The 21,039-nt window shown below is 39.7% G+C and overlaps 1 protein-coding gene across 1 annotated transcript in view; it reads left to right on the top strand.

Moving 5' to 3' along the window:
- Positions 1-21,039, top strand: part of KCNH8 (potassium voltage-gated channel subfamily H member 8) — a 275,437-nt gene that overhangs the window by 64,329 nt on the left and 190,069 nt on the right. Inside the window, 1 exon segment of the mRNA XM_023749297.1 lies at positions 18,912-18,919. Within this exon segment, the coding sequence (XP_023605065.1) occupies positions 18,912-18,919 (8 nt within the window).

Raw genomic sequence — 21,039 nt, 5'->3', positions numbered from 1 at the left:
CAATTGCTATTTGCCGAGTACTTACCATATGCCAGGCACTGTGCTTGGCACTGTACAAAATCTCATTTTATCTACACACGTTTACATAGTAGATGTTACCCCTATTTTCTAGAAGAGGAAACTGTGCAGAGTGGGTATTAGCAGGTGCAGTGGGTGCCTTATCCCGATCCCCTTTGCTGGGTGGGGTACTGTCAGTTGTCAATTTGTTGCCTCTCAGCTCCGAAAGGACCCTTCAATATATGCTCTGTATTAACAGAATTCCAGTAAAGGACACTAGAGGGACACTGTGGGAGGAAGAGGCTCTTCTGCCTGTTTCACAGTGGCATTGGAGGTTGGTTATGGGAGTGTGAGGACATCCAGTGAAGCATCAAACCCCCCAACACAGCCCCTCTATAAACCCGTGGTCTTAGCCTAGCCATAATCTTTCCAGAACTCCAGCACAGCTCGCACCCTCTTTCCCTACCCCCGCCAGCACCCAGACCTCACACACCCACAGCATCAGCTGCTGATCGCCTGCTCCTCACTTGCACTCAGCACTCCAGAGGGTGATGGCCTGTTGTTTGCCCAGCAACCCATATCCTCTGCAGCCTGGCCAAACCAGTGTACTTCTCTACTGTCTGTGGGCTGAACATTACTTTCTTCAAGTTATTCCTTCTGTGGATTCTGTCCCCCAGCCCTAGGGTACTATGCAGTTATTCTTTCCTTATCATTAGTAATTATTTATATCAAAATTTTCCTGCTTTACTTATTGTATAATTTTTATATCCAGATTGGACCCAGACCACTATAGACCCATTTCGTAGCTGCTGTAAGCATTGCCTGCTAACACACAGCTGCCAGGTTGCTCAGATAATTGCTCTCAGCCAATGAGAGCTGCTTTGCCCAAGAAATTAGCACGCTCCCTAATCCTCCCGCTCACCTTTGGGCCAGAGCCAATGACTAGCCTACAAAAGTCAGTTCCTTTGACTTCAGGCAGACAAGTCTGTGGTGCAATTTATCTTCTAGAGCTCCCCTATCAATCAGGTCAAAGCAAAGATGTACGAGAAACCCTGTCCTGTCCGTTCTCAGTCCTCTCTCCCCAGCTCAGTCCTGCCCTCCTCATTCCCTCATGGTCTTTTCCTGAGAGTACTTCCTTAATAAAGTGGGTGTATCCCAATCCTGTGTCAGGCTCTGCATTTGAGGAACCTGACCTCTGACATGTACCAAGGCCACAGAGCTAGAAGATAATGAAGCTGGTGATTGTGCCAGGTCTATTGGCATCAAATCCTGTGCTGTTACCCAGCAACTTCTCTGGGATGAGGAATCTCCCACCTCCAATCTGTTCCCCCTAACCCAGTGGTTCTCAACCTTGGCTGCACATTAGAATCATCAGGATTTTAAAAAGATTCCAGGTGATTCTAATGTGCAGCCAAGGTTGAGAACCACTGCCCTAACCCAATGTGCCTTCTGTGCTAAGCCATCTCAGCCTTGAGGATGGTCTGTCACTGGTTCAGAGTGAAGTTTGTGATCCTGGCTCAGCAGTATCCAAGGCCTGTGCCCACTGTTCCCAGAGGGCCATGTGCCCCCTAATTGTTTCATGGAGGCTTACATAGTCCCTGCTGTTACTACTGCTTCTCTTACTCTTCTTTCATCGCCCAAGAGTGTAGCCCAACATCCTGACCCTCCCAGTTCCCTGAGGTGAGTCGGCTTGTTTAGCTAAACTCTGCTTCTCCTGTTCAGCCACATTTATTTGGGCTAGATTAGTTCTCCGTGCCCTGGGAATTGTGCGCTGGTATTCACTAAGGTTCAGAAACTAAGATGACAGCTTGACACTTGCATGCCTGTTAGGTAAATAATAGTTTTTATTGGGGGCCATAGCAGTGAGTTTATTTATAACTCCTGCCACCACACACGAGCATTTAATGGGGTGGTGGGGACAGACAGTCGAAAGGCTGCTTAGGGACCCAGAGGAACTAGGAGGATGGAGACTTGGCAGAGGTTGTATGTGTCAATCTTGAAAGATAATTGGGCCGACACCGAGTGAGAGCAGCTTGTTCCAGTCCGTCCCATTTTCAGATGCTCTAACACAGAGTGAAAGATTCAGCAGACAAGTCAACAGGTCTTGACTTTAATTGTCTCTTTTCCATGATCCCAACATGTATTTTGGCTTCGTGGGTGGTTCTTTGACCACCACATGCAGAGATCCCTTTGGGGGATTGTCAGCCTAGTCAGTGCTCCCTGGTCGACTCTGACTCCTGTTTTCCCATTTGGCAGTAATTACTTGACAGTTACACAACTTCTCTCCCGTTCTCAAACATGCACACGTGCTAATAAATAGAAGACTGGTGCTCTAATTATGGGCTCTCCTTTTTTCAGAGAGGCAACCTCTTCCCCTTCAGAAGTGGTGTTCCGCTCTCTTCAGCATGCCACATTTCTGTGTGGCTGGGTGAAGTACAGCTGTAGCTAATCCAGCCACAATTTCAGTTGTCCCACAGTTAAATGAAATTATTAGCCATCCCCACAGAGTGTCAGCAAACTGCAAATAGAAATGCGCCTTTGCAGGCAGCTGAATCCAACTGGGAATTGAGAAATTAATAGAAATTTAGAATAATGGGCAAGCTTGCGATGAACTGTTCATGAGTTCAGAAACCTAGTTCCTTTGGTAATTTGAATGAGCAGTTTTGCTAATAAAGTTTGTCTGTGTTTCATGAACCTTCTGGATCTACCCGTCATTCACAAACAACTTGAATTATCACTTTCCCATCAAATGTTGCCCTTTCCCTTAGCTTGCCGACTGGCTCTGAAAGCAGATTTTCTCCACTGTAGACAGGGAATGGAGGGAGAAAACGAGGAGAAGCTTTTAGCACCAGCTGAGGCAGACTGGCCTACATCTACATCAAAGATGAAGCATGTTTATTTCATGAAGGTAACTTTGGATGAATTTCAAGTGGTACAACTTTTATTTGAAAGGGCAGCCATTCCCAATAGAAATCCCCAATTATGATCAAGATCTACCCACAGTTCTTGACCCCTCTACTTAGTAGATCTGCAAGTGCCATGATCCCATTCCTCTGCCTACAGTGGATTTAAACTGCAGGAAAACGAGCTGATGTCACTGGCACCTTCAAGCTTTTAACAATCCTCTAAGTCCCCACACCAGTAAAGCATATTAGAGTTTGCTTATCACCTTTATTTATGTGCTCTTAACTTTTCTCTCCCCAGTGGAACAGAAATGTATGTCCCTCAAGGAAACACAAAGCATTGCCCTCTCACAAATACATCAGGAACCCCTTTTGCATTCTCTGCAGTTTCCCCAGCAGTTTGAGTGCTGTTCTCAAGGAAACGGTTATCAACAGGATTGATTTTTCCATTCGGCCCCTGGGATTGCAGCAGCCTGGCTGCTGGCCAGGTGCAGGGCACTGAGGCCTCCCGGAGGCTGAGGAACAATTCAGGGATCCGAGGGCAGGTTGAGCAGCCAGGAGGCATGGCTTTGATTCAAGTTAAGCAGGTTGGTGAGGAGCTCAAACGCTAGGTTTTCCACTACATTGCAGCTGTGTGATGGTACAGAAGATACTTAACCTCTCTGAGACCATTTCTTCATCTTTACATGGAGACGGTTCCAAAGTTACTGTGAGGGTTATTTGAGGGATTCATGTAAAGTTTTAGCATCAACCCTGGTAGAAGGCTAATATTTTTGCTTGGGTACAATTATCATCACCAATAATTAAGATTGAAGGGCTATCATCTGCTTTTCTTCAAAAGTGTTCTTTCTAGTTTATTTAGCTATAGGGAGTAAGGAATTTCACCTTACTTTTCTATAATTTCTAAAAATATATTGACTCTAAACTTTTAAAATAGGTGGCCAGTTTGTGAGCAGGTGAGCACACATGTGTAGGTATGAGTAGTTATAATTAACACACATGTTGCTTTCTGGAGGCAAACATTTTTAAGAGCTTAAAAATTTGTCTTTCTATATGAAGTCTTTTATGACATTTTTATTTTTTAATTTGTTCATCAAAATTTGTTTGTAGGAAAAATACATACTTGTTTGTTTATGTATTTAACAAATACTTATGTAATTTTTACTGAGTGCGAAGCATGTTCTAAGTCAGTTACAAATATTAACTCAGTTAATTCATATTACAATACTATGAAGTCAGGCCTATTATTATCCCCATTTTACAGATATGTACAATGAGGCACAAAGAAATTAAGCAAGTTGTTTAAGATCCTATAGGTAGTAAATTGCTCAGCCAGGATGCTAATCCAGGCAGGCTGGTTTCAGAGTCTGTGCTTGCAGGTATCAGGCTAGGCCAGGCTAGCCCAATTGTATTGTGGGGTCTTTTGAATAACAGGAGTTGGGATTATTTAAATTGTTTTGTGTGGCTGTCGGATGGGATTTCTGGGTTGATACACAGTCACCTTCTTTAGTCAGTGTAAGACTGTGCATTAACCAAGGATTTTCCCTTTGCATGAGGGAGGCAGCAAAGTGGTGTGAAGGACTCCCTCTTAAGAACCTGTGTCATGTGTATTAAGAGCCACTGGAGTTGAGTAAATTAGCCTGTGTTGTGTGTTTGTGTGTGGTTTTTTTTTTTAATGAATCTAAACAAGATTCTTAGACCTTTGGCATTCTGAATCACCTTAAGAATCTCTTTTAGTGACTCAAAGTAATTCTGTTCCATTCAAATAGACCTCTACATTGAGACCAAGATTTATCACTTATCTTTTATTTCTTCTCGTAAATAAACTCATAAGTGTAAGAATATGTAAAACACTAGCTATAACAAACCACATGGACTTCAGAGATGTTTTTTAAGCTTTAACTGGCTCACGTACGCTTTGGAAGAAGTTGGTGACTTGCTTGTCTTCCCTCTTCAGTGATTATCCCCGATTCACCTCCAGGCTTGGTGTTGCTTTGACAATACCATCTCAGCATGTTTTTATATTGAAAAAACACCACGAGCTTCCCTCATGCACATTCTCCTGGTTTCCCTCCTACATCACTGGCCATTCCTTCTCAGCTGCTTTGCAACGTTCTCCTCTTTTCTGAGACTTCGTCAAGTGCTCCAGAACTTAGCCTTTGGGCAGGGCATAGCACCGCTCTGCTCAGAATGCTATGGTGACTGTTCATCCAAAGTCCTTGGGATAAGACCCTTTATCATCTGTCCTTTATCTCTTGCCTAATTTCTTATTGTATTAGTTTCCTAGAGTTCTTAACACAGTACCATGAACTGAGTGACTTAAACAACAAAAATTTATTGTCTCACAGTTTTGGAGTCTAGAAGTCTGAGATCAAGGTGTTGGCAGGGCCGTGCTTCCTCTAAAGGCATGAAGGAAGGATCTGTCCAGGCCTGATCCTGGCTTCTGGTAGCTTCATGGCTTATGGCAGCATCACTCCAATCATCACATGATGTTCTCCCTGTGTGCACAACTCTATGTCTAAATTTCTCCTTTTTTATAAGGACACTAGGGCTACTGGACTAGGGGTCCACTATATTCCAGTATGACCTCATTAACGGCATCAGCAATGGCTCTATTTCCAAATAAGGTCATGTTGTGAGAACCTCAGCACATGAATTTTGGGGGAACACAGTTCAACCCATAACACCACTAATCTTCTCCTTGCTCAATTCCGGGACACCACACTCCTCTCTGCTGTTCCTTGAATACTTACTTGGATGCGCTCCCGCCTTGAGGCCTTTGCATTGGCTGTTTCCTCTGCTTGGAACACCCCCACACCCCAGCTGTTCACATGGCTCACAAACTCCTCTCTCTCAAGTCTGTCTTCAAATGTGTGCTCCTCAGTAACGCCTCCTTCCCCTGATCCTCCTGCATAAATTCAAACCTCAGTTCCCCTTGTCTATTGTTTTTCTTTTTTTTTGTGGTACTTACCACCTGCTAACATACAGTACTTGATCATTTGTATCGTCTTATTTACTGGTTTTGCTGGTAAGCCCATTAAGAGGTTCTCTATTTTATTCTCTGGTGTATTCCAGATGCCTAGAACAACAGTACTTGAAAATAAGGGCAGGTCAAAAATGTGTGTAGCTTTTCTATTTTTCTGGGTGGGTTTAGTTGTAGAGATGCTTACCTCCCATAGATTGGAGTAAGGCAGGTGGAAGGAGGGCGGGAACATGCCTTAGACCAGTGATGGCGAACCTATGACACGCATGTCAGAGGTGACACTCGAACTCATTTTTTGGTTGATTTTTCTTTGTTAAATGGCATTTAAATATATAAAATAAATATCGAAATATAAGTCTTTGTTTTACTATGGTTGCAAATATCAAAAAAAAATTCTATATGTGACACTGCACCAGAGTTAAGTTAGGGTTTTTCAAAATGCTGACATGCCGAGCTCAAAAGGTTCGCCATCACTGCCTTAGACTGTTTTCTTGAGCACTGCGGCATCGCTTTTCCATTGGACCCTCCACCTGGGACCTTTAGCCAAATGTCATGTCCAGGATGACTGCAAATCCTAGTGGGGCTTGCCATCCCTCCCTTCTGGGAATTCAGGGTGTTTTGCACGTACAGAATGAAACCACAACCTTCTGATGATACCATTAGAGGCCTGATTTGACTTGTTACATTGAGGCTCCTGGAAAAAACTGATAATCAGGTTGAGAACAGAGGCATCATGACTTGCTGTGATTTTCCTCCTAGCATCAGAAAGCAGAAAGCTCCTAAAGTGGCCGCAGAGTGCTCTGGGAGACAGTTCTCTGGCTTCACTAGAGTGGATGAGGTTTAAACGGCCCACAGATGTCACTTCCAATTTCCTTAATAATTATGTCAAGGTCTCTCATGGGCCCCTGGCCAATGTCAGGAGTCATTCCCAGCAGAATCACTGAGCTAGCCAACCCACTGTGCACTTCTTTCTTAAAATCCATCATTTTATGTCAAAGTTATCGATTTGTTATGATCCTTTGTCTTCATAAATATTGTCTACTTTTTATAGAAGGTGGAGTTTAATGATGGCAAGCATTGTTGGTTTTCATTCTGGTGTCCGCATGGATGCTGGCCCAGGAATATACTTAGAAATGCTTCTTTAAACTGGTTGCATCACCACCCAGCCTTACCTTGGCCATTTTGATTTAGTTTTGTGTGTGTGTGTTTTATTTTTTTTAACTCATGAATGGCTTTCAAAAATAAATGCTATAAGACCACTTTAAGCCATTTTTCTGTCAGAAGGAAGATTGGTGGTTTTAGAAAAGCATGGAAAAGTGTTTCTGACATCATGAGGCCCAGGAGGTGAACCGTCTCAACAAGGCATCAAAAACGGATGAGACTTCATAGGGGAAGGCCTGGCCACATAGATGCGGGAAATGTGCCATTGATTTTTTTTCCCTCCACACTCATTCATGGATGACAACATTATCCATGACTGACCATAAAACAGCAGGGGTATTGGGAGGTAGGAGCTGATTGAGGCAACACATTTGATCCCTCAATCCACACATAATAAACCCATCTTATTCCTTGCTCAGCCACCTGTCATATGCTTGCTGAGCAAACTCTCTTGTTTCTCCCTAGTCCTGTGGGTGTTGTCCACATGCATCCGTCTAGAACAGTGGTTCTCAACCTTCTGGCCCTTTAAATACAGTTCCTCATGTTGTAACCCAACCATAAAATTATTTTCATTGCTACTTCATAACTGTAATGTTGCTACTGTTATGAATCGTAATGTAAATATCTGATATGCAGGATGGTCTTAGGCGACCCCTGTGAAAGGGTCGTTCGACTGCCAAAGAGGTCGCGACCCACAGGTTGAGAACCGCTGGTCTAGAAGAAAATGCTGGGTGTGTTTGATTGCAGATGTAGCTCTTTTTGATGGGGATGGATCCTTTCTGCAGCGAATTCACGAGGAATTTATGAAGCTAAAGTTTCAGGGCCTGTCACTTGCCTTTGGTAGGGACCACAGAATGTTCCATTTATCATTTCTGTTTAAAATTTTCCAAAAGTAATATATTTTAACCATAATAAGTTTATTGCCCTGACTTTTTTCTTCATTGACATGCAGGCAATTTAGGAACCCAGCTAAAGTGGAAGTTGAATTGCAAATGCATTTATTTAGCTGAGGTTGAACAGAATATATTTATGTATTTACTGGATTTGCAGTAATTTCCAAGTGAAGGTATTGCTAGCCGTCCTGGGGAAGGAATGAATGACTCACAGGAATTCTCGGGCCACCCACTCTCCCATTCTGTGACTCAGCAGGTGTCAGGGCACAGCAGTGCAGGCCTGAGCCTTGTCCTATGATGCCCTGCACCAGAGCTATGTGAACGGGGGAGGAGAAAGGAGGATGGAAACAGACAGAGCCAACCATTGGTCCCTGAGAAGTATCACAAAGGATATGTCAGGCAGCCGATAAACAAAGCCATTATGTTATTTTTCTGGTTTTTATGATGTTTGTGTTTGTCAGCTTTTTACAATTTGTGATTATGCTCATCCTACATAAATCCTCATTTTTACTTCTAGTGTATTTTTCTTAAAAATTTTCCCCTTTAAAAAAAAAAAAACCAACACCTTAGGATTTCTAAAACCCAGATCTCCCCTGACTCTATTTTATCAATTTTATTTTCAGTTAACATTAATAATTTGACTGCCCTCTGCAATTTCTGAAAAATATGTAGATATTAAATAATTCATTCTTATCAAGTCTTTAAGTGTGAAAAAATAACCCTATCATTCCATTTTTTAGGACAAGTGGAGTCAGGAAATTTGAGTAGGTTTTCATAACCTCAAAGCTTCAGTGAATGCCCAGAGTTCTTATCTATCTGCCTTCCAAATGTAGCTATGTCACCTACATAGAAAATTGCACTTCTACATTAGAATTTTTTCTTATTTGCACATACTATGATAGAATTTCTAAATGACACTTTGTTGGATGCCTTTATTCTATGCATACAATAAATACTTTGGTTAAAATAAACATTTTATATAGCCAAAATATCCTTAAATTTTCTGGGAGAAAAGGTGATGGTGAAATGTTTAATCATTTCTACTTGAACTAGAATTGACTAATTAGAGTAAGTCAAAGCATGTGCATTTGTTTACAGGGGATACTTTTGTTTGGCATTTCCAATCATCCACATAACTGCAGTAAAGAGTTCAGAAAACATCAGTAATGCCTTGTAAGACTGCCTGTGGGGTGACAAATAATACCAGCTCACCCTTTGAATAAATTGCACTTCAAGAAAAATAGTGATAGTAAGCTCTGATAAAAGTAAGTGGTTCAGAACTTTCCAGCTCAAGTGTAAGCCAATTGTAGAGCCTTTAAAACCTTTGAAACTGCTGCTTTGACAACAAAAAAATCTGCACCAAGATCACTAGCATCCAATTTGTTCCAGAATACTTTATAGGAGGAAACCCATACAGAAAATAAAAGTCTCCCACAATAGACCTTTCTAATGAAGAAGGACCTGCATTTCCTCTCCCCAGAGATTTCCCAAGTGATTCCCATGCAAGTGTTGACCTTGACCAAATCCCTGAACTTCTTTGGGTCTGTGTCCTCATTTTATAAAACAAAGGGTTGAAACCACATCCCAGCTGTACATTCCAGATCTGGTACAAATATTCTGTGGTCTATATCTCAATGTATTAAATGGGTCAGATCCATAAAGGAGAAGAAAAGTAATTAGCGTATTAGCAATTACTCTAGGTGTAACAGATGCTGTGGGAGATGCAGATACCACTGGAGCCCTTAAGATTCCACTGAATTATTGCTTGATACATGGGCAAGAGTTACTAGAGAGGATAATTCTAGTTTGAGATCAACAATTCAAAACATAGGGCATTAGAACATTCACATATTATTCAACAATCTATCCTAAGATCTCTACTTAAGATTAAACTTGCAAGTGGACAAAATTACCCACCACTGTCCCCAATGAAGTAAGTTTATTGCAGACTGACATTTATTGCAGTCTGTTAAACAGTCATATTTTTCCCAGCATTAAACAGGTAACTGACTCTTGAGTTGAGTCTCTGAAGAATTAATTGCCTTATGTTTTGGGGCCACATTATATTTAAACAAACAACAACAAAAAACTTATCTTGAAACTATTCCAATTGAATGCTCAAGTTACCTATACTATTTAAATGTTTACTTCTTTTTCCTCTCCTTTTAATTATTTGCTTATTTACATATTTATACTGATCTTGTATATTAGGTTTGTATAAGTTAAAGGTGCTTATTTGGACTCCACTGCCTCCAAGTCTCACTGAACCACTTAGGACTGTGAAACTTCAAACTTTTAGCCTGTTCTACAAGGGCTTTACCAGGTACTTGTCATTTTCTTCAATTTGGGGGAAAATTTTTTAAATAACTTCTGCCTTTTTAAAGATTGTACTGCTACTTCATTTTCTAATTTCATCTCAAATATTTTAATCTTTAATATCTTTTCTGAGATAAAAATATATGCAGTCAGGGATGTAGAGATGTATAGAAAATTATTTGAAATCCTATAAGTCACATTTGGTAAAGCACAGAGAAAATAATAAAGGCAGATTTAGATACATATTTACACATGTTTTATTGATTTGTGTGTGCTTCCCCCATAGGAATATGTGTGCATATCTTAAAAGACAGAGCCAAGTCTTCTGTTAAGACTAATTGGCAAGGAGTGGTTATTCACTTAGTGATTTCAAAGTAAAGATTTTTTTTTTACATGGGAAATAGGATAGCCTAATTCAAACAGGAGACCAATTTTTCTTGGACATGGAATGAAGTAAATTCTGACATATTTCCATGGCGAGTACATTATATGTTTCAACTTAGAAAATATTTAACCTTATTCTAGCCATTAGTTTTTGAAGCACTTGACAACATAATTCATTAAAATCTGCTGTGGAGCCTGTGAGCAATTAGTCTGGCAATGTTTATTTTTGTTTACCTGAACCATGCTTGCTTTAAAAATCATGAATTCTAGCTAGTCTATTTGCAAAGATTAAAGAAGCTTTATAATGATCTGAAATGTCATTTAATTCTTTTTTTTCAATGGCATTTATTCCCACAAGGGTGAGAGGAATTGATTTTTGTTAGGGCTCACTTTGTTCTGATTTTTAAACAAAATGCATCATTGATGAGAGTACACCCAGACCTTTTGCTATTTTACCAAAATTAGAATCACTGGTCATTCTCACAGATATACAGGGTGGTGTAAAAGTAGGTTTATAGTTGTGAGTACATGAAGCACAGTGTTTATTCTTTTATTATTATTTATTAATTATTGGATTACTTTTCATACAAATAATTGTAAGCCTATCTCTGCCCCACCCTGTATTTTGGGCAATGTGTTGCTGGGTACTGTACTAACACATGCAACCATATTTAAGGCCCAGCCTCTCACATCAAGGGCTTATAGCTTAAAGTGACAGCAGATACACAGAGCTCTAACACAAAGATGGTTTTGGAAAATTATAGAAAAGAGTAAAAGAAAGTTCAGCGGATGACAAGGGAAGAAAACCAAAGGTAACTGATGAAAGAGCATGAGAAAAAAGAGGATCTGAATGGTACATTGATGTGGCTTCAGGAATAGACCAAGGTAAAGGGGGAGATAAGGATGTAATCAGAATATGGAGAATTGATGCTAACCTGAAGGGTTTGGACTTCATTGTCAGCCCCTGAAATCAAGAGCTACTATGAAGGGAGATTTGAAGAGACATAATAGAGGTACAGAAGGTTAGAACAAGAATGGTCCATAAATTCTAGTCCGTTGTTCTACAGTAAGGAAACTGAGGCACAGACAGGATAAGTAACTTACCAGAGGTCACATAGAATCTCAGTAGCTTAATGGGGCCAAACACCCATCTGCTGAATCTCAGCCTACAAACATTTTCCATCACATCATGTTAGGCCAGTGATGGCGAACCTATGACACGCGTGTCAGAGGTGACACGCGAACTCATTTTTTTTGGTTGATTTTTCTTTGTTAAATGGCATTTAAATATATAAAATAAATATCAGAAATATAAGTCTTTGTTTTACTATGGTTGCAAATATCAAAAAAATTCTATATGTGACACGGCACCAGAGTTAAGTTAGGGATTTTCAAAATGCTGACATGCTGAGCTCGAAAGGTTTGCCATCACTGTGCTAGGCTATTCAAGGTCAAAGCCTTCAGCAGTTGCTGCTTCTTGAATATGTAGTAGATTGGCCTAGTTATCATTGCTTTTTAGTCTCTGTTTTTCTCCCAAGAGCTTCTAAGAATGATAGCTTTCTTCCCAATTCCTGAATGTGGTGGTATGTTCACCATAATAACTTTCCTTTCGTGTGTAAAACTCGTAATTCTTACAAACTCATTGGCTAACTGCCTGGCTTGTGGCAGGTGGTGTGTTTTATGGATGTGGAGTTGACCGTTCCTGTAGTCCTTATCCTTGAGAACAGGCTTTCCATCTATTCTGGGAGTCCTTTTTTTCTTGTGCTCCCACATTCACAGATGGCTGATTTGGACACTGCCTTTATAATTATTCAAAGTGTGTGTCTATATTTTGGGGACATCCTATATTTATTTTATAAAATGTCTGCATATATATACACACATATATATACTTGTATGTGTGTGTCTGTGTGTGTAAAATTTTTCCTCAAATGTTATAAGAGCATGCTTGGTATTTTCTAGAATACATGGCCCTCAAACAAAAGTATATTTTACAGTCCTTGTCTTGGTAAGGCCTCGGCAACAAGAGACTGAGTTGCACTTTGGAGGCATCATGCTTTATTTAGCATTAAGTTTGCTGTTGCTGCATCACACACACACAGGAGAATTCACTCTGCAAGAAAGGCAGCTGTCAACTGGCTCATGCTCAGGCTATGCAGGTGCCATTCACATGAGACTACTAGACTGTGGTCTAGATAGCGCTTCTAGAGCTCTGCAGGGCTCTGCAGGATCTGAACTCATCCTAAAATCTTCCCAATGTTTTCAGTTACAGGACGCAACACTAGCAGACATGAGGTCTCATTTGTGTACACTTCTGGAGATCCATAATATCCCGTTCTCTCATCCCTGGCCACAAGACTTAGGGTCTGTTTTTGAAGCTGTACTCTTAAGTCTTCACCTGGACTCTTTACTGGACTCTTCCTTTTGTCTGAATAGATCCAGCGACTCCTTCAAGCCACTGCCTGGAACTTGTTACTTACATTCAGGCATAATAACAGGAAGTATCATTGTTCCCTTCTAGAGCCAACATCACTCTTTGGGTGCCTCAGTCTGATTTTCCCACTAATCTTGAAAACGCCTCCCTCCCACTGCGCTGTCTTCTTTAGCCTCTCTTGTCCTTGACCCCTCCTTTCACTCATTTCTTCCCAACCCAGGCAAGGTTGCTATTCTCCATAGTAATAGTGATCTGTGCCCCTAATGAGCCAATATTTTGTTTTCTTCTGATACCATGGAGAAGTGGGGGGATGGGAAGTAAGATGATAACACATGACACTTTTCCCGTATTGAAAACGTTGCTTCTAGAGGTGACTCATTGTCTAGATTGGGAACTAACATATACATGAGAACTCAAGACTTCACAGCAATCACCATTGGTTATATTTGAATATAAGTGCTTTGTTCTCAGTACAGAGTTTCACAGGATACACACACACACACACACACACACACACACACAGACATGCACAAGTTATAAATGGTTCAGAGATATAAGACATATAAACTACCTACCTCTTATGAAGATTAGGAAAAAGAGTTTAGCACAAAACAACAACAATGAAAACTTTAAAACACCCTGGTTATGCCAGAGACTCAGTGAAACATTCAGTATGGACTATACTCTCACAGCAATCTTGAAGTGTAGATGACCTTGCAGGCTCAGCGTTACACCTCAATGAGCTGTAACACAGTACAAAGCTGGTCGCCAGATTTGGATGCAAGTCTGTGTGGATTGAAGGATCTTGTGTTTCCACCATACATGATGCCTATGAAGATAAAAATGCTTAGATGGGAAGGGTGCTACCATTTGAGGCAGCCCTCATTCATAATGCTATGTGTTTTCATGTCTTCCTTCTTCAGATCAAATTACATAAAAATCCCATGAGTGGAGTATAGGTTATTGTTCCAACTTGGACCTCTGTGTGGAGAGAGGAGACTAATTTGCTCAGGATGACATAACCACAAAGGGATAAGCCAGAATTTGGGTCCAGACAGTCTGACGCTGCAGCAGGGTCTGGAAACTGCTGCCTGCAGGCCCTATTAGGTTCACCTCCTGTTTTTGAACAACATGCGATCAAAACAATATTTCATGACAATACTAGTTTATGTATTTTCTATGGCTTCTTTCATGTAATGACAGAGAGAGTTGAGTATCCATTATGGAGGCTAGATGGCCTTCAAAGCCTAAAATATGTTGTCTCTGGCTTTTTACAGAAATAATTTGCTGATCTCTACTCTAAAACCTTACCCTTTAGGCTATCCTTTTCCCACTATTTTATGTTAGGCTTAAATTCGAATTTCTAGTTGGTTTTGCATTATGTGAGAGTTTTAAAATGAAAATAATTATCTGGGACCCTTTGGGTGATAGTGGCACAGATGTGAAAATTTAGGAGCAGCTCAATGAAACCGGAAATTTGATTTGATATTATATTGATGGAAAATATGATAAATGTTCTACTCACACCATTACTAGCTCTGTAACTCATTAGAAAAATTCATCCCAATTGACAAATAAAATGAAGGTTTATTCGTGTGCTACATTACCAATATATTTAGCTAATTTCTATTCATTTGTATTCATCAGGTTATTTTCCAAAATAGATTAAAAAAAAAACAACCAGAACATTAGCTAGAAATTATGAATAAAACCACACACTTAGTAGTTTGCCTCTTAAGGCCTATGGAAGAAGTTAAGGAATTAACCTCGCTATGAAAAAAATTGATAAGACACCTACTATGTGCCATGCACTTTATTGGGTGTAGCTGATATTACTCCAACAACACCATTTCAAGGGCACCAGGGCTCAGAGGTAAAGTAACACCTGCAGGTCATGCCTGCTGGTGAGTGACAAAGCCAAACGGGAGGTTCCAACTCCAAATTTGGTATATTTTTATAAAACAAATTCCAAGACAGTTATCATTTCAGCTTGTAAACTAGCGTAGAATTATTCATCCAGGCAGGGGTCCAACTGATTCTCTTTCTAAATGTTGCCCATCAGTTGACTCTTACTTCAATCCGTTATTTATTAGCTGCTCAAATGTAGAAAAGTAGTTGAAGTGCCCATTGAGTCATAACACACACACACAGAAATAGTTGAAGATGTTGACCAAAAATAAATGTGTTTTAGTAATTTGAGAGTGTCAATAAATTTTAATTCCCAGTTTTTATAGAATTCAGAAATATAACCTTCTTGGTATGTGTGTAAATTTTACTTGTGATGGTAGTTATCTCAATTTTGCAAGTAGCAGACAATAAACATAGAAGTTTAATAAAGATTATACAAGCAGTGGACTATTTCACACTTAGAACAGATAGCAGGCTTGATGATGAGAGAAGAGAGGTCAGCTACCAAGGCAACTTAAAACATCACGGTTTTAGATAATGGTAATAAAAGGTTACAGCAAATATGCATAACATGTCATTGGTTCCATAACATCAAAAACTGTGCCTTCTTTTCCTTTTCAAAATGTTTTAGTCTTAAAATAGGTATCTTTTACAATCAGACAAAACCAACTATCATCTCTGAATCTTTACATAATGCAAATATGTATTCGCTTGTGCCCAAGACAAAAGAGATTGTTTGTACTGATGCTTAGAAAACCTTGAAACTTTGGAGAAATCAAGGACAGTGTGAATACTTATGAGATGAGTGTGTACTTGTGTATGTACCTTTTAAAAGGCTGAATTCCTGGTGGTCATGTAATTTGACACAACAGTTTTGTTCTTTGGAAAGCAACTTTGCAATTTGTGCCAAGAGTTTTAGAACTGTTCTTACCCTTTGAAACAAAAATTAATTTCTAGGAATTTGCTTTAGGACCCGTGTGAAAGATGTCCATCATTACAGTAGGTAAAGAATGAAACATTTTAAGTAATCTAAGCACTCAGGCCTAAGAAAAAGGTTAACAAACTATAGCATAGCCAAAGCATGAATTACTTTGCAATCAGTAGCATGATGCTAAAAATACATATATATTATCGTGGATAAAACTTATATTAATTGCCAAAACCGGTTTGGCTCAGTGGATAGAGCGTCAGCCTGCGGACTGAAGGGTCCCAGGTTCGATTCCGGTCAAGGGCATGTACCTGGGTTGCAGGCACATCCCCAGTAGGAGATGTGCAGGAGGCGGCTGATCGATGTTTCTCTCTCATCGATGTTTCTAACTCACTGTCTTGCTCCCTTCCTCTCTGTAGAAATTCAATAAAATATATTTTAAAAAAACTTATATTAATTGAAAATAAGAGATCTAAATTTTTTAAAATGTGATCATATCTCAGTACAAAATATGCATATGTACCTCAATGATAACCCTGATCAAAATGTGTTGTATTTTCTTTTTAATTTATACATGTTCCCCAGTAGATGACATAATTTGAGGCCAGTGACTGTCTTATTCAGTGTATTCCTTTTATTATGCATAATGCTTGGTAGACTATAGACAATCTATAACTTCTTTCGAATGAATAAGAAAGGTGAAAAAAGTCTTAATGTAGCAGAATTGTGATTTTGGTACATTTTACATTTTATTTAGTACTTTATTACGCATGTGACCAGAATAAACAATTTTCAAACAATAGTAAATTTATATATCAAAAAAGAAAGATGGCATCTTTTCTCCAGGATTTCTGGTAGCTTAGACATCTATTGTTGAAATGGCTCTTTGTAATGTGGCTCTAAGTTTAAATAACCGTCTTAATGGGCCCACCTACAAAAGCGGAACTGTTGCTTGGCTTCCTCTCTACCCCAAGGTATTGTTTTACAGAATGAAAGTATCCAACAATGCAAACCTGCATCATTATGAGCTCTAATCTGGGGGATTGAGCCTTGAAGTAATGAGTGTTTGGGGTCTGATTCTGTGAATGCTACTCAGTTTCAGCTTTCATTTCATCAGAAGATCTCATCTCGCTTCACCAACATTCCTTTTCCCTTAGAAACATCTTCTACAGTGGCCTTGCCGGATAAACACATCTCAGCCTGAGATATAAGTCAATACTTCAAATTAATTACAATGAGTTGAGACCTGACACCAAAAGAGGGTATACGACACCTAGCTCAAGTCAGAGGTCACTATGCGGACTTGTTTTTAAAAATCTTTGAATTACCCATTTGAGATGTTTGTTTCTGTGTCTTAGTTGGAATTTATTTTTAGCAAGAGAGTAGTGGAGAGGAACTAGTGCTGCAGAATTTCTTTATCTTTTTTTTAAAAAAAGAAAGAAAGAAAGAAAAATACATTGTCAAACAGAAGCCTTCTGCATGATAGGCAAACAAAACACACCTTACAGGTTTATCACTTCAATCAATAGACTGCGAATGTCCTAATGTAACTGGAATACGTCATCTTAGTTTGGTTGCCAAGAAGATAATCTGATTCCTGATTTTATTTTCCCAACCATATCCTTCACTCAGAACCTAGAGCTGAGAATCCTTCAACAATTTCTGTGGAGGGATATTTTATGTAGAAAGATTTGATCTATGAGAAAAGCAAAGGACCCCTCTAACTGAAGAGAATTGCCATTTGCAGTGTTACGAAAGCCCAGTTCACCATTCCCATTTCATCTTATGCTTCAATTCTTCAGGCTCCCATAAAATTAGAAATGATCTACAGTAGCCTATAGGGTGCTTTTGTGAAAATTAGAAGTGGCATACTTGTCAGGCAGATCAATTAGTAAAAGAGGCCTCTTTGGACGGACTAAGTAACACCCTGAGGTGCAAGGATGGTCATCAGCCCCTGGTGCCCCTTTGGCTGGGATCCTTTGTGAATCAAAAGCACAGCTCTGGATGGCAGTGCTGGGTAAAGGGTGAGTCTCCACTCATCAGTGTAAGAATTGCAGGAAGTATCTGCAAGGTATGGTATGAAAGGAATGCATCCAGATCTGGATTGGCATGGGTTACATGTGTTTCAGTACCCACAGGTCTCTTAAAAATAGTTCTTGACTATTTCAGAGAATAGCTAATGCCAAATCCAGTTGTATGAGTAACAAACTATTGTAATGTAAGGGAGGGAGGTAAGGAAGGAGGGAGGGAGGGAGGGAAGAAGGAAATTTGTTAAATATCCATCCGTAGAGGCATGGATAAATAATTGTGTTATATGCCTACGGTGGAGTAATTAAAATGAAACAGTTCAATGTATAATTATCAATGTGGATAGATCTCAAAAACAATGGAAGTAGGAGAACAGACTTCAGAATGAGCCATAAAAATGATTCAATTTTTATACAAAAATATTATGAAAATGTAAAAACAAAGGTGAATTGGATGCGTGCTCACTCCAGGATTATGTGTGCTTCTGGGAAGGGTGAGAGTGACGAGCGTTGAGAAAGGCATGTGACTACATCTGTAATATTATAAAATTGGAAATTAGTATGGAAATGTTAGTGCTCATTAATTATGGATGATAGGTACTGAGGTGTGGTCACATTTATCTCTAATTTTTATGTTTGGATATTTAATAATAAAAATTACATAACAATGATCATCTCTGTAAGTCCATTATAACTAGGAAGGATCAATATTACCAAATAAATAGATTTTTCTTAAAAGTTTAGATGCTATTAATCTTTTTAATGCCCCCAGATTGTCTCGGGTACTTTGAAATCAGAGTCACAGTGATCTAAGGTCTTGAGTACAAGGTAAGCTAGTTGGAGTGACCTGATTTTTTGAACAATTATTTTAGGAAAAATGGCCAAAATTAAAACCAAGAAAACTGACTTTTGGCACAGGTATTTATTATGCTTACTTGGGAAATAGACATTATACATTTGTTTGGTTAAGTAGTTAGATTCTAATATAGAGCCTTGTAAGTAGAGATAATTTTTTAATTGGTCATTAAATAAATGATATTTTTCTTTTTTTTTTAATATATTTTATTGATTTTTTACAGAGAGGAAGGGAGAGAGATAGAGAGTCAGAAACATCGATGAGAGAGAAACATCGACCAGCTGCCCCCTGCACATCTCCCACTGGGATGTGCCCGCAACCCAGGTACATGCCCTTGACCCGGAATCGAACCTGGGACCTTTCAGTCCGCAGGCCGACGCTCTATCCACTGAGCCAAACGGGTTTCGGCAAATAAATGATATTTTTCTGTATCCAGATGGGGAACTGTGGTGGAGGAAGGCAGGGAAAGCTTGGTGGCACAGTCTTCCTTGTATATTTATCTTCTAGTATAAATAACTGAAGACTCATTTAATGGTACATAGTGGCCTCACAGACTCCCAAGCCTCTTCGGGTAGACGAAGTAGCACCTTGAGGTGCAAGGATGGTCATCAGCCCCTAGTGCCCCTTTTGGCTGGGATCCTTTGCAATTTGCCCTCTCGTAGCTCTATAGCACCAATAACCTACGTGGAGTACTGGGGCTGTAGGGCTTCATAAAAGTTGTTCATCTCTGTCTCTGCATCATTCAGAAAGTCTTCCTTTGTGTGGGGTTGAGTTGGGAAACTTTTTGGTGAACAGCAACAATAACAATAAAGGTGTGGCTAGTCATATCTGGATAAATCACTTACACTCTGTTCTTACCTTGTCTCCTGTACTCGTTCCCCTCTTCAACTGTTAATATATTTAAGCCCAATTACTCCAGTGTCTTTAGCTGGGGAGGAAGGTCAATGGGAAACACTGATGAGCGCACTGTTTGTGTGGGTTGAAGGTGGGGTGAGAGGGCACTGGTTAGAGTCAGGTATGTAAGAAAGACAAGAAAACTAAGACTAGAGAAAACTGTTAATTTCTGACTCTTCACTGCTAGGCACTATTCTTTACTTCATCTCCGACACTAGATATGTGGGGTTTTTTCACACATCAAGCAATTCTGAGACACCAGCTGAGTGTCCTACAATTTAACATCAGATCCCACAGGTTAAGGTCAGTCCATAAGATTGCCCCCGCCCCCTCTGCAGATGCGAGTTGGAAATCCAGGTTGTCACCTGTACCTCTGACCAACTAACTGTCTATAAATTGGAGATTTTCTCAAAACCTCTTCTTGGGTTTGATTAATTTGTTGAGCAGCTCACAGAACTTAAGACAATATTTTACTGCTATATTTCTGGTTTATTAATAAAGGCCTATACCTCAGGAGCAGGCAGATGGAAGAAATGAAGACATAATATATATTTATGGTAAATCACAATATCACATGTAGAATTAGGTAAAACTATTACACTCTAACCATGTTATACACCCATTCCTCAGAATCTAGCAAAGGAAGACATGATCTAAATTTGCGATGAGGCAATGCATGAAATTATTCACTTTGTAAATTAATTAAACAAGGAGCCATTCGACTGAAGTGGTTCTAATACCTTAGCATCCTATGTAAGCAACCCCAAACCTAAGCCTATAAATGCCTCAAGGTTAAGAAACTGAAACCTAAGGATAATCAGTTATAAACAGCTAAGTAGGCTTTAAGCTATAGCCAATCAAATAAACTCCTATTTTTGCTTTGGCACCTTCTCTATGTCTTTCCCTTAGCTTTTTTTGGCTGGGCCCTCCAGACCACTTTCAGTTTGGCCCTGCTCTATTGAAATTGATTTTGCTCAAATGAACTTACAATTTTTAGTATACTTCAGTTTTATCTTTTTTTTATTGTCTAAAGTTTTACATATGTCTCCTTTTCCCCCAATTAATCCCCCTCCCCCCAGCCATTCCCACCCCGGGCAAGCCCCCACCCCCCCAGTGCCTGTGTCCATTGGTTATGCTAATATGCATGCATACAAGTCCTTTGGTTGCTCTCTAGCCGCCGCCCCCCCCCACCCTCCTCTACCATTTATCTCTGGATCTATTCTTGTTCATCAGTTTTATCTTTTAAAACTGCCCAAATTTGCAGCCTATATATGGGACGCTACATTAAAGGTGTCCTCTAGATAGAACATGACTGAGTGGAGCTACGCAGACAACGAAAAGGTAAAGAAAAAAAT

The sequence above is a fragment of the Myotis lucifugus genome, unplaced genomic scaffold, assembly GCF_000147115.1.
Source record: "Myotis lucifugus unplaced genomic scaffold, Myoluc2.0 scaffold_8, whole genome shotgun sequence".
In the NCBI taxonomy this organism is placed as follows: Eukaryota; Metazoa; Chordata; class Mammalia; order Chiroptera; family Vespertilionidae; genus Myotis; species Myotis lucifugus.
This window is presented reverse-complemented; position numbering and strand designations above follow the sequence as displayed.